The following is a 13578-nucleotide window of genomic DNA, read 5'->3' as shown; positions in this document are numbered from 1 at the left end:
TTTATTTAGAGAATACTTTATTAGTTTCTGTAATCAAACCCATGTAAATAAGACCGTACATATTTCATACAGTGCGTTACCCCTGTACAAATGGAAAAAAAATTAAGTTTAACATTTCTAGACCAATATGGCTGTTAATTTCTGTACAATGCCAACTCACACTACAAGTGGGATACTTTTTTCCAAAGTTGACATCACAGCTAGAGTTTCCAAAAATTCAAATTATATATATATTTATATAAAAAGATAACCAATAGCGATTCACTAGGCATCAATAGCAGCAACAGCCTTTCCAGCTTCTGCAGTCATTTGAACAAAATTATACACATTAGACTTTCAACTCTTCCTTCCAAAAAATGTAAAAAAAAAAAAGAAAAAGAAAAAGGAAAAAAAAATCCAAGAAAAAACCAGCAAATTCTGCTACTGATGTGGTACCTGGTGCTTTTTATTAGCTTTTTCAATCATTGTCTGGAAAAAAAACCTCTAGAATAACATTATTAAAAACAGCTCCAGTATAGCACAGTCACTACTACATATCATAAGCAGGTACAGGATATCTTACATTCACAGAAGTATCATACAGTACTGTCCTACAGCTAGAATACTAGAGGATACAATTAAAAAGGCATTTATTTGACTTGATTCTACTTTCCAGCACACTGTGGGCAAGGAGGTGGTGCGACTCAGCTCTGATATGAAAATGCACCTTTGAGATAAACTCTCGTTAATCAGTAAGGTTTCTGTAGTTCTCGTGGCACAGTTTAAGTGCTCGTTGCTGTATCACAGACAGAAACTGGAACCGTTTAGAGACCACTCGCATCATAGAAAGACACCTGGACAGGGGTGAACGGAACAAACCTGACTATTGATGCAACGAACCTTTCAACTCCAGGGGTGAGAGCCACTGAGGGGGCAGCGGGTGGAGAGGACACAGGTGGCCAAGTAGCGTTTTCATGTGGTGATCTAAATGCAGAATATTGTCATCCAAGCAGCAGCAGCCAGCAAAGCACTGCCTCCAGAGGGAAATCCAACACCACCAGCATCACTGTGTTACGTGAGGTTAGACCTCGCGTGGCAAAGGCAATTTTGCCAGCTATGGATCCCTCTGTTTGTTACGAGATAGAAGCTTCTTAAGTCACTAAAAACTTAACACACATTACTTGGCCCAGCACCATCTTCAGAACTGCATGTTGTCATACTCATGGGTTTATAAAAAGATAAATAGCAGCTGAAGATCAGAGCCTGAAGAAAATAAGAGAAGTCATCGTGTCAGCCAGGAACATGCCTCCCCACCACCTTCTTCCCTGCCATTGCCACTTCTCCATGTTTCTCACTGTGGGGAGCAAAAGGTGTGTAAGCCAAAACACGCGCACACGTGTGGAACGTGCACACGCCGAGAGCAGCCTTCATGCTGTCAGAGGAGACACAAACCCCCAGAGCCCAGGAGCTCAGCTGGACACCCAGCAGTTTGCACCTGTGACTGCTGACGGCTCCTGTGCCCCTTCAGGCTGCTCGGAGCCCTGCAGGGAGAGCAGGCTGCTGCCTCGGCCTTCAGGCCACAAACTCATGCTGCTGACACCTCGCCCACCCTCCCCTCTGCCCCCCTCCACGGGAACACAGCCTCTAAGATTTAGTTTCCTCGGTTTTGATTGCCTGAGGTTTGATTGGTCCAGTTCTGACAGGTTTCGGTGTGGCAGCGGGTGCAGGCGTGGGCTTCTCCTCGGTTTTGTCCTGGCAGACTCCTGAGGAGTCAGCAATTGCCTCGGGGGGTTTGCTTCCATTCTCCTCCACTTTCTGGCCTTTGCCTCCTATGGGTTTGCTCTGCTGCTGCTGCTGCTCAGAAAAGAATCTCTGGGTGGACTGAAGTACCTCTGCTCTCTGCTTTGCCTTAAGAGAGGGAGAAAATAAGTTTACTGAAGAGAGGGCATTGGAATAAGACTGACTTCACAAAAGTATTTCCTAAAAAAAGGGAAAGGACTGACCGCAGTGGCCAGACTTTCCTAGAAAGGCAGTGTCCATCCAGTTGCTTTCCAGATGTCACCATGGGTGCTTGGCTCCTCAGCAGTAGCTTAACTTCAGGCCTAGGCTTCCCTTCCTAATCCTGCCCCCAGGAAAAGAGGATCAAGGACAACAATCTGAAGCATTATCTAACATCTTTTTATGCCACTACTGTTGCAGAGCTTTAGAAGTATAAACACTGCAGACAGCAGGCTCAAACTGCAGCTCCCCCCTCAGCACAGGTCAGACATGGCCAGAGGGGTGTATGTGCAGGACACTCCCGTGGGCACCCAGGGCACTCCAGCTGTCCCTACTCCTACACCTTGGAGTGCAGGGGCTCTCACAGCACCACAGCCTACTCTGAGCACACAGATTTCCCCCCCCATGGCTCTGAACACAGACTTCAGAGCCTGCAATGGGGATGCAGGTGAACCAGATTCAAGGTTGTGCTATATGTAAGCTGAAGCCTTATCTTTTCCCACTCCAAGCAAGCACTCATCCCAGGCAGCACAAACTACTGCCTGGCTTCCTTCAAATCCCTCCTCTGAATCCTACCAGTAACCCTGCCCTGCGACATGTTCCTGTTCCACTGTGCAGACCAGACACTTCACACCAAGCACTTTGGCTTTCCTGCCCACACTCAGGCAAAGCAGGAGTTCCATTAGAGTTCAATCTTTTGGAAACTGCACAATTAAGCCCAACGCAGTCAAACACCTTTTTTTTTTAAATTAAAAAGGTGTATCTTAACACAAGGAGCCCCAACTGCAATACAGGCACTAAGCCATGTACCTCTCCAAGTATTTTATGCTGTTTTTTTCAGAAAATGGAGCTGGGAAACACAGACACAACAACAGGGGTGAGGGACAAAACAGCAAAAGCCTGGAACAAGAGGCCTTGGCTCTCACACTGCGTAGTTGCTCCAAGTAACTCAAGCAGCAACAGAACAGAAAACAAACCTGTGAACTCTGGTGTGCAAGACTGCAGCAACAGCCTGATTTTACTGGAGCCAGGCGGACACCTGAAATCTTTAGCCCAGATTTCAGCCATCCCCTGAGGTTAAGGCTGGATGACTTGATCCCAAGTAACCAAGTGTGACAGAGTAACTCTCATTCCTTTCCACAGAGTTTGCAGGGAGGTTCAGGAAACCAGAACTGTGTATTAGTATTTGCTATGACTGGCCAGATTCAATGCACAATACAGAGTCAGGACAATACACGAAGCATCACCTGGTAAGTCTTTGCATGAACTGGTGGTAGAAACTAAATGGACCAACTACCTACAATTAAGGGGTAATGAATTCTCCTACAGCCATGCACAATCAGGACCACCACATTCTCTTGCTTTTATACAACAGTGCATGTGTTACATTGAATGGCAGTAGATGAAGGAGCTCCTAAGTACCATCTATTCAAGCAACTCACTCTGCAGCAAATAGGCTGAGTGTCCAGTGGTGTCCCTACAGATATCCCACACTGCAGTCCTGCCTTGGGAAGAAGAGTTTGCCTCGACCTGAAGGGTCCCAAAGTGCTGTAACAAGTTTGATGACTGTCATCCCCTGCTACTGAAATGCAGCCCCCTGTTCTGTGCAGTGCACCCTGTACTGCATTCTTCCACAGAGAATTAACCACAGGCATTTCAAACCACCGGGAAATGACTCTTCAGAGTCCCCAAGGAGCGAGGCTGGCTGGAACAGGAGGGTCCACAGTGCTGCTCAGAGCTGGGGTGTGAAATGAGAGGTAACAGCCAGGCGTGAGGCTTTATCGCTCATTCAATACAAATCCAGGCTCTTGACACCTCGTTGTCACATTGCCTTGGACAGCAGTGGCAGCTCTACAGCTGCTGACCACAGGACCACCTGAGAAAGGAAGCTCCCTACAAATATTTTAAAATTCTTGTTAAAAAACAACAAGGCTCAGAGAAGGCCTGTTTTCAGCTGTTAAAAAGCCCAGCTACCAGCTTTGGGTCCAGAGGCGTTTTCCTGAAGCCCTGATTTGCAGACACATCCCTGCCCTAGAGCTGTCAGACTGAACTGGTGGCAGCAGCTCTGCTGTTCACATACTAACCTTCATGTCTCGTTCAGCCTTCAGCGCAGCCTGGGCCTGACTGCCTCTGGCTCCAGGTACTGATCCACAAGGACCTCTGGCCACACGTGGTAACTGAGGGTGGCTCATAAGGCCTGTGGTCATCTGAGACGGCATCTGACTATGCAGTGCTACTGGCAGCCTCTGAACAGGCGCTGGGAAGGTGTTAGTATATGGGGCTCTTACCAATGGAGGGAGCAGGTTAGGCTGAGAGAGGATCTAAGTGGGGGAAAAACAACAAGAAGAGACAGTTCTCAATTAGAAAATCGCCAACTAGATTGCATGTTGGCATTATCTTAAAGGGGGAAAAGCTGCTGCTCTGCTATGTCAAGAAAACAGGCTTTTTTGTTAGGAAAAGCCACATCTGAACTCCAAGAAAAAGCCAGCCCTGCAGTGCTGCTGTGGCTGAAAGCAGCACCAACAACTTCAACCCAGCATGGAAAAAGGGAGAAAACCCTACAAGGCAGTGGAGGAGCCACTAGAGAAAGGCAGCCCCGGAAAGGCGATGGATTTTCGGCTAGTGGCAATCCAGAAATCAAATCCACAAGTCCTGCAGTCCAACACTCCAAATGCTAAAAAAAAAGACAAAAACATCCTACATTTTTAGAGAGGCTACATTTCCCTAGCAGCCTGGTTAGAGACACCTGTAACAGGGATGCACCACCCTTGTAAGCTGTGCTCCTTGGAATGCCAAAGCAAATCAAACCCTTTGCCATCAGCCCTGCCTTGTATGGACTATTTGACCTCAGAGATCTTTTCCAACCTGAACTGCTCCTTCAGTACTTCAGAGCTGCAAATCTGCTTTGTCTTTGAATATTTAAAATATGCACTGGGACCCTTCTGAGACACAAAGCTCCTCCCCTTCCCCAACCAAATGACCCGTTTTTGCAGGACGAGGTGCATTACAGCTGCCTGGGGAAGCCAGAACACTGTCTGTTCTACATCATTCACAACTTGTATTACATTCCTGAGTGTGCACAGAACTCAAACACCACAAAATCAGCACTACTAGTTAGCAAGATCAGGAGGTACTTTTTTGCTTTGAAATCAGCTTTCTTATGCCATTTCATTTTAAGATGCCATTTTGTATCTCCCCATGATAAAGCCTGAGGAGACACAGTCAAGTTAGTCACCAGGTCATACAGAGAAAAAATCTGTTTGTAGGAAGCCACCAATCACCTACCTGGGGTGCAAATTGTGCAGGAAATGGCTGTGTCATTCTCACAGCAGCAGCTGCTGACTGGAACTGCTTCTGGTAGACAATGCTGTTCATTTTATTGGACTGATTGTTAGGACTTGTAGAACTGGCCCTAAGGGAAAGAACTCCAGTTAAAAATCATACTGCTTTCATTCAGAGGATGTTTCTGCCTTTAGTTACAATTAGAAATTCAGCATTGGAGGGGTAAAAAAATTAAATCTCTTTGAGAAGTTGGTGTGAAGCTTCGTCTATATGCAAACAAACTCAGAACTTCAGAATACAAGGAGAAACCATAATCAGAAATATTTAGGATATGGAAAGATTCCAGGGTATGTCTGTGTGAAAGAGACCTTTCCTTAAAGTATTCACGACACCAATACTAATGTTAGAAGTGTGTTCCCCTTCCCATCCCTGCTCAGTCCTGCCCCTTCACACTGTTTGCTCTATTGGGGCAAGTTCAGAGCTTGTCACAACAGGCAGTGAACGTGTGCAGCTGCTTCAACTCTGACCTGTTGTCAAACCTTCCAAAATGCACTTGAACAGATTTCAAGAATTCACAGAAAACACTACTCCCCCTGTTTTACTTAGCCAAGAACGTGACCCTCCATTAAAGCTTTCAAGGTGTTGAATCACCATGAATTACATGAAGCTTGAAAGATTATCTGGGGGCAGGGCAGCAAACAACCCTCAGAGAAAATAAAGACTGAACAGCCCACTTTAGGAAACAGGGCTTGACTGGCAGAGAGCTCTCAGGCAGACTGTGGGTGATAGTTACTCAAGGTAAAAGGAGCAACAGGGCACCAGTGGCAGGGTCACCAGCTAAGCTCCACACACACCAGCACTGTGTGAACTTTAAGGAGGCTCCCTAGCTTACTAATTTCACTTGTGAGAAGCTTATGGATCTTGCAACAACCCCTACTCCTTTAAAAAGAACTGCTGCCACAACTGCTGTCTAAGCCTTGAAGTGATTTTACTTAGAACACCACAATTAAGATAAACTGTCGCAGAGTTTATCCCAAAGTACCTCTTCCCTGCCACTTCAGTGCCCTGCTGGTACCATCCCAGGTCATTTCACGTGACGTGTTTAGTTTCATTTAATCAAAAAATAATTTTTCACATTTTACTTCAGAGCTATGTACTTGTGTTTAACTACAACAGATGGGATGATCTACTGGAATGCTGCTTGTAAGCTAAGATTTAAGCACTGTATTTTACATCAGTGGCCCCTCACCTCATACCTTTCAGAACTGGCTGCTCATGCATGACTAGGTACATTTTCTAGCTCTGATTTCAAGGAATTCTGAGCTTAAGGCAGATTTACCGGAAGGGACTGGAGGTTGGAGTAGTACTTCTGCCAGTAACTGGTGGTGTTCCAGGTTTAACATCGATGCCACCTCCAAAGGCCTTCAGGTCCATTTCTGATATCTGAAAAACACAGCAACTGACATGTTAATTCTAATTAAAAAAATTAGATTTGCTAAGCAGCTGTTAGCTTACCTCAGTGAAAACAGGTAATTTAAGTGGAGATGAAAGCCTCACTGCAGAATGGCCTCTTATAATTAGGATAAGCCCAGCACCACAAGCACCTCTCTGTATAATTTTCCTGCACTATCTGGCACTTGGTAGTGGCTTTCTAACTTGATCCTCCTGCACAAGGAAAGGGGATTTGAGAGTCATGTCATCTATTTAGCCCTAAAAAAAAAAAGGTACGTTTTGAAGTTCAAATCTCATTATCTGAGATTCCCATCTCAGGTACCACATGATCTAGAAATAATCCCGAAAAATGCTAAAAAGAAAAATGACATAAAATAGTCCAGTTCTATTAAAAAAAACCTTAAATCACAGCAAAATGGAGCTGTCATTGAAGGAGAAAAGATCTGCAGACTAACTGGAGCAATGAATCTTGCATGCTATATTGCAGATACACTGAACAGAATAAATTAAGTCTCTGCAACAGTATATTTCCACACAGGGCCATGAAGCATAACAGCAACAATAAATCAGTTAAAAATGAGAGGCTGTTTTAAGCTGACTTTCTTTAGCAGGAACATGATGGAACCCTTAGAGCATGGTTGGAGAGTCATCTAAGGACACCAACCCACTGCATCCTCATTTTTTGCTGAAATGAGTGATCATTTTCCAATGACAACTGTGGCAGGAAACATGCTGCTTGCAAGGTGGGCTCATAACAACTATAAAGATGGAAAGATTTGGCCAGATCCCATCAAGCTGGAAAAGTGCCTGGTGCCAAAATCACATACACTCTGGGGTGACAGGCTGAACACTTCATCTGGGTGGTCTCAAACTCTGGGTGCCATTACTGCCCAAGACATGGAATTAATGCTCGAGAGAGATTTTTCTTATCACAGCTGTAAAGCTCTGGAACAGTGGGGTCATTTTATACTCAAAAGCACCCTAAAATCCAGGCCACAGGCTGTAGGGATTTCAGGTGCAGCTCCAGAGGCAGATTACTCCCCGAGGTGGGGAAAGACCTTGCTGTACCTGACAGAAACCTTAGCTGAGTTCATGTCCAGTGTTATCAGCCACTGCTCACCTGTAAGTTTACTCCAGCTGTCTTGTGCTGCACACTATCCAAAAATCCCAGGTGCCTGTAAATCTGGGATTCCATCTAAGACAAGAGACCTTGTGACTGCAAGCCAGCTTCATGCATGTCCTCATTGGCAACTACCTTAGCAGCTTCAGATAAAGGAGAGAATTCCCCTCTAGATATTCAAGTTTCTTGCACTATTTCATTGTTATTTTCCTTACTGGAGCAGTCACTCAGGGAGTTTTCCTCGGCTGCCAGATCAGCTTTCTTTTTTAATTACACATCAAAGGTTCTGTCTTGCATAAAATGCTACATTCTTAATATGCAGTTTGCTGAGTTTAATTCTGGTGTAAGGTCAGAGCTGATCAGAGTCTATTGAAGCCCCTAAAACTCCACTTTGTTGCACTGGAAGCTCTTGAACCCACACAACTTGCTCTGGTGTGAGTCCAGAAACAAAACAACAAACACAAGCATGACCAGAATCAGAGACCAGCCCTGACAGTCACGTTGTTTGCCAGCTGCTCTAACAATGGTTCAGTACCATTTTCTACATGGCTTCTACATGAAATGCCCTACTAGTCCACAAAGTCACTATCAAACCAGGTATTCCTACAGTGCAAATGGACCAGTAGCTACAGACCCTTAGCTAAACCCTTACAAAACACACAGACCCAGTCACTCAGGCACCAACACTGACTGGATTTCCTGTCTTCCCCTCCCCACCTTTTAGAGCCGAGGCAGATTTTTAGATGTAAGTCAGCATGCTGGTTGTATAAAACCAACACATGGCTGTGCTTCCCAATAATTTCAGTCCTGCAGATGTAGCAGTGCTGTTACCTTTCCAGTGGCAGCAATCATGCTGTGCTGAGTTCCTGCTGGGATCAATCCTCGGAAAGGCTGGGTTACTTGTGCAGGCCTGCTCAGATTCTGAGCCTGGGCTTGTGGTGGTGTGTGCTGTAGTGGTGGTTGTAAAGACTGGGGCAGGGCAATCAGTGGCTGTGCTGTGGATCCAAAGTTGGGCAAAGAAATCTGGGATCCTGGCAGAGGTACCGTCACCTGGAAAGAAAGTGCAGAATCACCAGTAACAGAGACACAAAGGCCATTATTTAACTTTCATTAGTAGCTCTACAACTTCAGCTTTATTCAAGGCAAATGGCTTAATGAGTTCATACATTTACCCAGAGAGCTGCAAGCAAACAAGTTAATTTATTGTTCAGTCTGCCTTTATAATCAATTCTAATGGCATTTGGGTCTTTGCTTTTCAGAAACAAAGTTGCATGACATCTCCCAATGTCAACATCCTTCAACATGATTTCACTGTATGAAGAAGCAAATGTAACTCAAGAGCAGAACAAAATAGCAAGCTGGGGAAGGGACTGGATTGGCTTAGTTGTTTACTTAGACAATTTTAGTCATCAAAGGACACCGTTTGGGATGAAAACTAGATTTAACTTTCCAGAAGTTCCAACAACCAGCAGTCTGAAGTTAAAAACAACCCCAACAAACTGCAGCCTGTCCCTTGCTTGCACTTACACAGAGTGCTGTGGGCTGAAAACACCACAGAGTGGTAAATGTGAAAATACCACAGCAGTGACCTGACTGGCAGGAGTCACTGCATGTCCTACTCTGACAATCCACAACCTGCAAAATTATATTCTGAGTGTGACTAGAAAAAAGGTTTACTAGGATTCTGCTCTGCAGGATAACAGATTAAAAGTATAGAGACAGCCAGGACTGAACACATTATAATCCCTAACCCTTCTAAAAGGTCCTTAAAAGTTTATGCTAGATTTCCAACAGATGAGATCCAATTTTTTCATGACTCTTCTACATTTCTTGTCTTGGCAACTTTTCATGGTTATGAGGTAGGCTACTGTAATAAATCAGTCCATCAGAAGCTTTTTTTTTTAAGGCCACTTAAATAAAAAAACTGAACCAGAAGACAGAAACCCTTAGACAGTATCCTGTGAATATAATAATGCTTGCATACAGCTAATAAACAGTTCTTTCAGAAAATAATTAAAAACCCTTAAAATCACTGGAGGTGTTTTACAAACCTCCTGATGCAGGTTCCTGGTTACTGCCTTGGCTGTCCTGTTTTCCTGTATCATTACCTATTTGCTGATTTCTCAGTTATTTTCTACACATTTGTTATCATTGGGTTTCATTCATCTCAGTGAGATTTGGTGGTCAATCATTAGGCTGCACAAAGCACCTGGAGTTTGCCTCTCTCTCTTTCCACCATCCCTGATACCTTTCCCTCATAAAGGCAGCATGTGCCTCAATCAATTAGCAACACCACTGTGGCAATTAAACCTTTGTCCATCACTGGAAAATGAACTATTTAAGAGAAGGATGCCAGGGACAAATGATCAACATGAACTGTGGGCCATATAACTTATCAGCAATTCAGCTGGTTCAGGGCTGCTGCTGTAGCTCTCCTTTGCTTGAAATTCTTGCATTTTGGCAGAATTAAAAATTTCTCAGCCCCCACCTCTACCCCCACCCCACAGACACCATCAACACAACATGCTTTTAAGAAGAATACAATTTAGGCAATTTACCATGCCATAGTTTACCTGCTGGAGAGCACTGGGAGACTGTGCAGTGTTGTAGAAATTGCTCTGGCCAGGCTGCTGGACTTGCCCAGAGTAGAGATTTGAAGCCTGAGTGAGCGTAGCTCTGGCCTAGGGATATCAAGAGACACCATTACCTTAAGAGCATTCAGGAGAGTTCCAAGGCAGTGTGGGACATCCCTCTGGACATCAACCAGTGCAGCAGAAACCACAGCATGGGGACCTGACAACCTGAGGGTTTCAGTTTGTGATAAAGCTCTCATTTGCAGGTGATACAATAGCCCTTTATCATCGACCATAACAGAAATTCAGCCTGAAGCTCTAATTAACGACAGAAGTGTGAGGAGCCCTGTAATTTGGGGAACAAGCCTCAATTCAGAGATTATGCTAATGTACCTTTCTGAAATTAAAAGAACATTCTTTTTCAAGTGTCTTAATCTTCCTGACACATTGACTGTTATCACATAGGTGGGTTTATCCCGAGCTGAGCAAGACTTGATGTCCTGTATCAAACTACTGCAGAATTTTTTCATTTGGAGCATTTCCTACCTGCAGAATGTGTGTATCAATGAGCTGAGAGCCTCCCAGTCCTGAAGCCTGACCAAGCTGATGCTCATATAAGATGGGGATAGGCTGTGTGTTAGAAGTCTGTTGGAATGCCAGGCTGGACTGTGCCTTAGCAAGCTCCTGGTGCTGGACTGCTGGGAAGTTGTGTAAGGCTGTACCAGACAGAACCACTGGCGATGGCTGAGACAAACCACTCTGCATAAAAGCTTGCTGGGATCTGCAAGGGATTAAAGCACCACACATAAAAATGCTGACAGAACTCAACAACGAGCCACCAAAAATTAGGAGCACAGCTTATATTCTTTAAATAGAAATAGAATGCTTAGCTCTACTGAACACATTTTCACGTGAGAAAGGAAGGGTTTTTTTTTCTATTTACCCTGTACACAATATAATAGATGCTACTAAAGGCCACAGGAAAAGAAAGGATTAGGTTTTTTACTAAAAATCTCAAATTACATTTATCTATTTGCATGTGCATGCTAAAACAGTTCTTGGATAACTTAACTGTAAAATACAGAAGTTGTCAGTTCTTAGTTCATGTGCTATAAGGTAGGATGGTAGGGAAGCACATGTGAATAGCTGCTCCACTTAGTCATAAATAAACTGCTTTGTTCTCTTGACTCCACAGTCCCACTTCCAATACTTACAGGTTAAATTACTGGATACTGACAACTGTAGCTTCCAAATGAATGTTTTAGTTTCAAAAGAGACCACACACAGCCTTTAATTTTAGCCAGATATCCAATGCCTTTGTCATCAGCATGGGGAAGTTGCAGTTTGGTTAAATAACAAAGACCAAAGCCAGTACAGCAAAGCACCACAGACAGGTTGTCTTAAGTCCATCTGAAATACCTATCCAAACATTTCCATTAAGAGCCATCTCGAGACTGAATAATTAAGATTTTTTAACCAAATACCCCTCTCAAAGCTCTGGAGCTCAGAGGAAAGTGTTTCTGATGTACAAACATTTTTTAGTTTATCATATGGTGGATGTGTGTGAGCACAGCACTGGTCCCGTTGATCGACTGCTGTGGTGGCCGTGTGCAGGTCTGACACAACACCTGGGTTACAACACCTGGACTGGCTTTGTTTTGTACCTTCCCTCAACTGCAAAACACTCTTACAGTCCTACTCTAAGCACTGGAGAAACTTTTCCAGATTGTATGCAGAGGATTTTCTTCAACACAGACAAAGTTTTTTACTAGTTTTTTTTGTTGTTCATTTTTCACTTCTGGTTGTTTGGTTTTTTTAAACCAGCAACTTGTACCTCTCAAAGCTTATCCTCCTCTGCCAGAAGCTTTTATTTAATCTGGAGCACATGCCAAACTGATTGTGTTTCTGCAATTAGCCAACTGCTTGCAACAGCTTTTGTCAGCTGTGGCAGGACAAGCAATATTGGGTCTCACAAAGTCAGCCAAGCACAAAGTCAGGATACAAATGTAGTTAATTAAACTTTCTGTGGCTTCAGTCTTCTACATTGCAACAAGCAGGTTTTTCTACAGCCCAGGCAAAACCCTCCAATTAAACTTCCAAAGAAACTTCCTCAAAGTGAAACCAACAGCAATGGTCAGAATTATACTGCTGTGAGTCAGTTTTGATAGGAAGTGCAAGGAAGCTTTGGAAAGGCTTACAGTGGAAGTTTGTCTGGCTACCAATGCCAATTGGTCTTACTACTATCTTTTGTAGCAAACAGAAAACATTCTAAAACATAGCCAGCTACCCCCACACATTTGAAATTAAGTTTTTGCCATCTAAGGAGTTCAAACTAGGAGTTCAAAGTGTTTCATGACTCCAGTGTTGGTTTGATTAGAAAATTGCTGAATTAAAGGGATAGACTTTCTCTGTTGTCTTAGTACGAAATACTGATGTTTTCAGCTTTTTAGCCTGGATTTCTAAAGATATAACTATCATGCATAGTCTGTACAGGCAGACTAGACACACAATCTGCATACAGAGTTCTCAGACAAACAGACAAAAGAGATTTTGGAGAAGACAGGAAGATGAGGCAGCTGTGGAGCCCAGAACACAAGTCTGCAGGGAATCAAGTTCCATAAATTCTGCCACTCAAATCCCAAAGATATTTGCATGTGCTACCTACCTATAAGGTTGTAAGGAGGAATTGAACAACTCTTGGGCTTGGGAAACAGCTGGTGCTGCTCCTAAACTCAGCTGAGCTTGGTGCTGTCCTTGCAGAGGTGCATAGATGGGGATGGGGATCTGCTGAACTGAAGCAGGCTGCATAAAAAAAGAAAACATTAAATATCCAAGGACACAAGTCACGTAGAAAAGCTACAGTTCGACGTGTGATTTGTGTAGCATTATGAAAAGTAAATAGAGAATGTCAAATCCCAAGGCTGCATGCACAGATAGTATTGCTGCCTCTAAGAAAATTATTTTCTAGTTGAATTTCACACTTTTCCTTGCAAATAACCAGCCAAAACTGGATGAATCATTTAGATTTGTGTACAAAACAACTGCACAAAATTGCATATAATTTTGTACTACCAAAGCTGAGCAAGCCTGCACCAACATGACCACAAACACCTCCTGTGAATATGTGCTTTCACATATATATGTGAGTGAAAACTTTTCTCAACTTTCATGACA

General features: G+C 43.7%; 1 protein-coding gene across 6 annotated transcripts in view; it reads right to left on the bottom strand.

Moving 5' to 3' along the window:
• The window catches only part of PRRC2C (proline rich coiled-coil 2C), a 68474-nt gene continuing 54896 nt past the window's right edge, over positions 1-13578 (bottom strand). For 5 of the 6 annotated variants that reach the window (XM_027694589.1, XM_027694593.1, XM_027694594.1 and 2 more), the window contains 7 exons: positions 13070-13206; positions 10951-11185; positions 10390-10512; positions 8663-8881; positions 6599-6702; positions 5263-5389; positions 1-1887 (listed from right to left, as the gene is read on the bottom strand). In XM_027694589.1, the coding sequence (XP_027550390.1) occupies positions 1624-1887; positions 5263-5389; positions 6599-6702; positions 8663-8881; positions 10390-10512; positions 10951-11185; positions 13070-13206 (1209 nt within the window). In that variant the 3' untranslated portion in view covers positions 1-1623. The remainder of the gene's footprint in view (positions 1888-5262; positions 5390-6598; positions 6703-8662; positions 8882-10389; positions 10513-10950; positions 11186-13069; positions 13207-13578) is intronic. The other variant, XM_027694591.1, reaches the window with a different exon arrangement.

This window comes from Neopelma chrysocephalum, unplaced genomic scaffold (genome assembly GCF_003984885.1).
Source record: "Neopelma chrysocephalum unplaced genomic scaffold, ASM398488v2 Primary Assembly neopelma1_98, whole genome shotgun sequence".
Lineage (NCBI taxonomy): Eukaryota > Metazoa > Chordata > Aves > Passeriformes > Pipridae > Neopelma > Neopelma chrysocephalum.
This window is presented reverse-complemented; position numbering and strand designations above follow the sequence as displayed.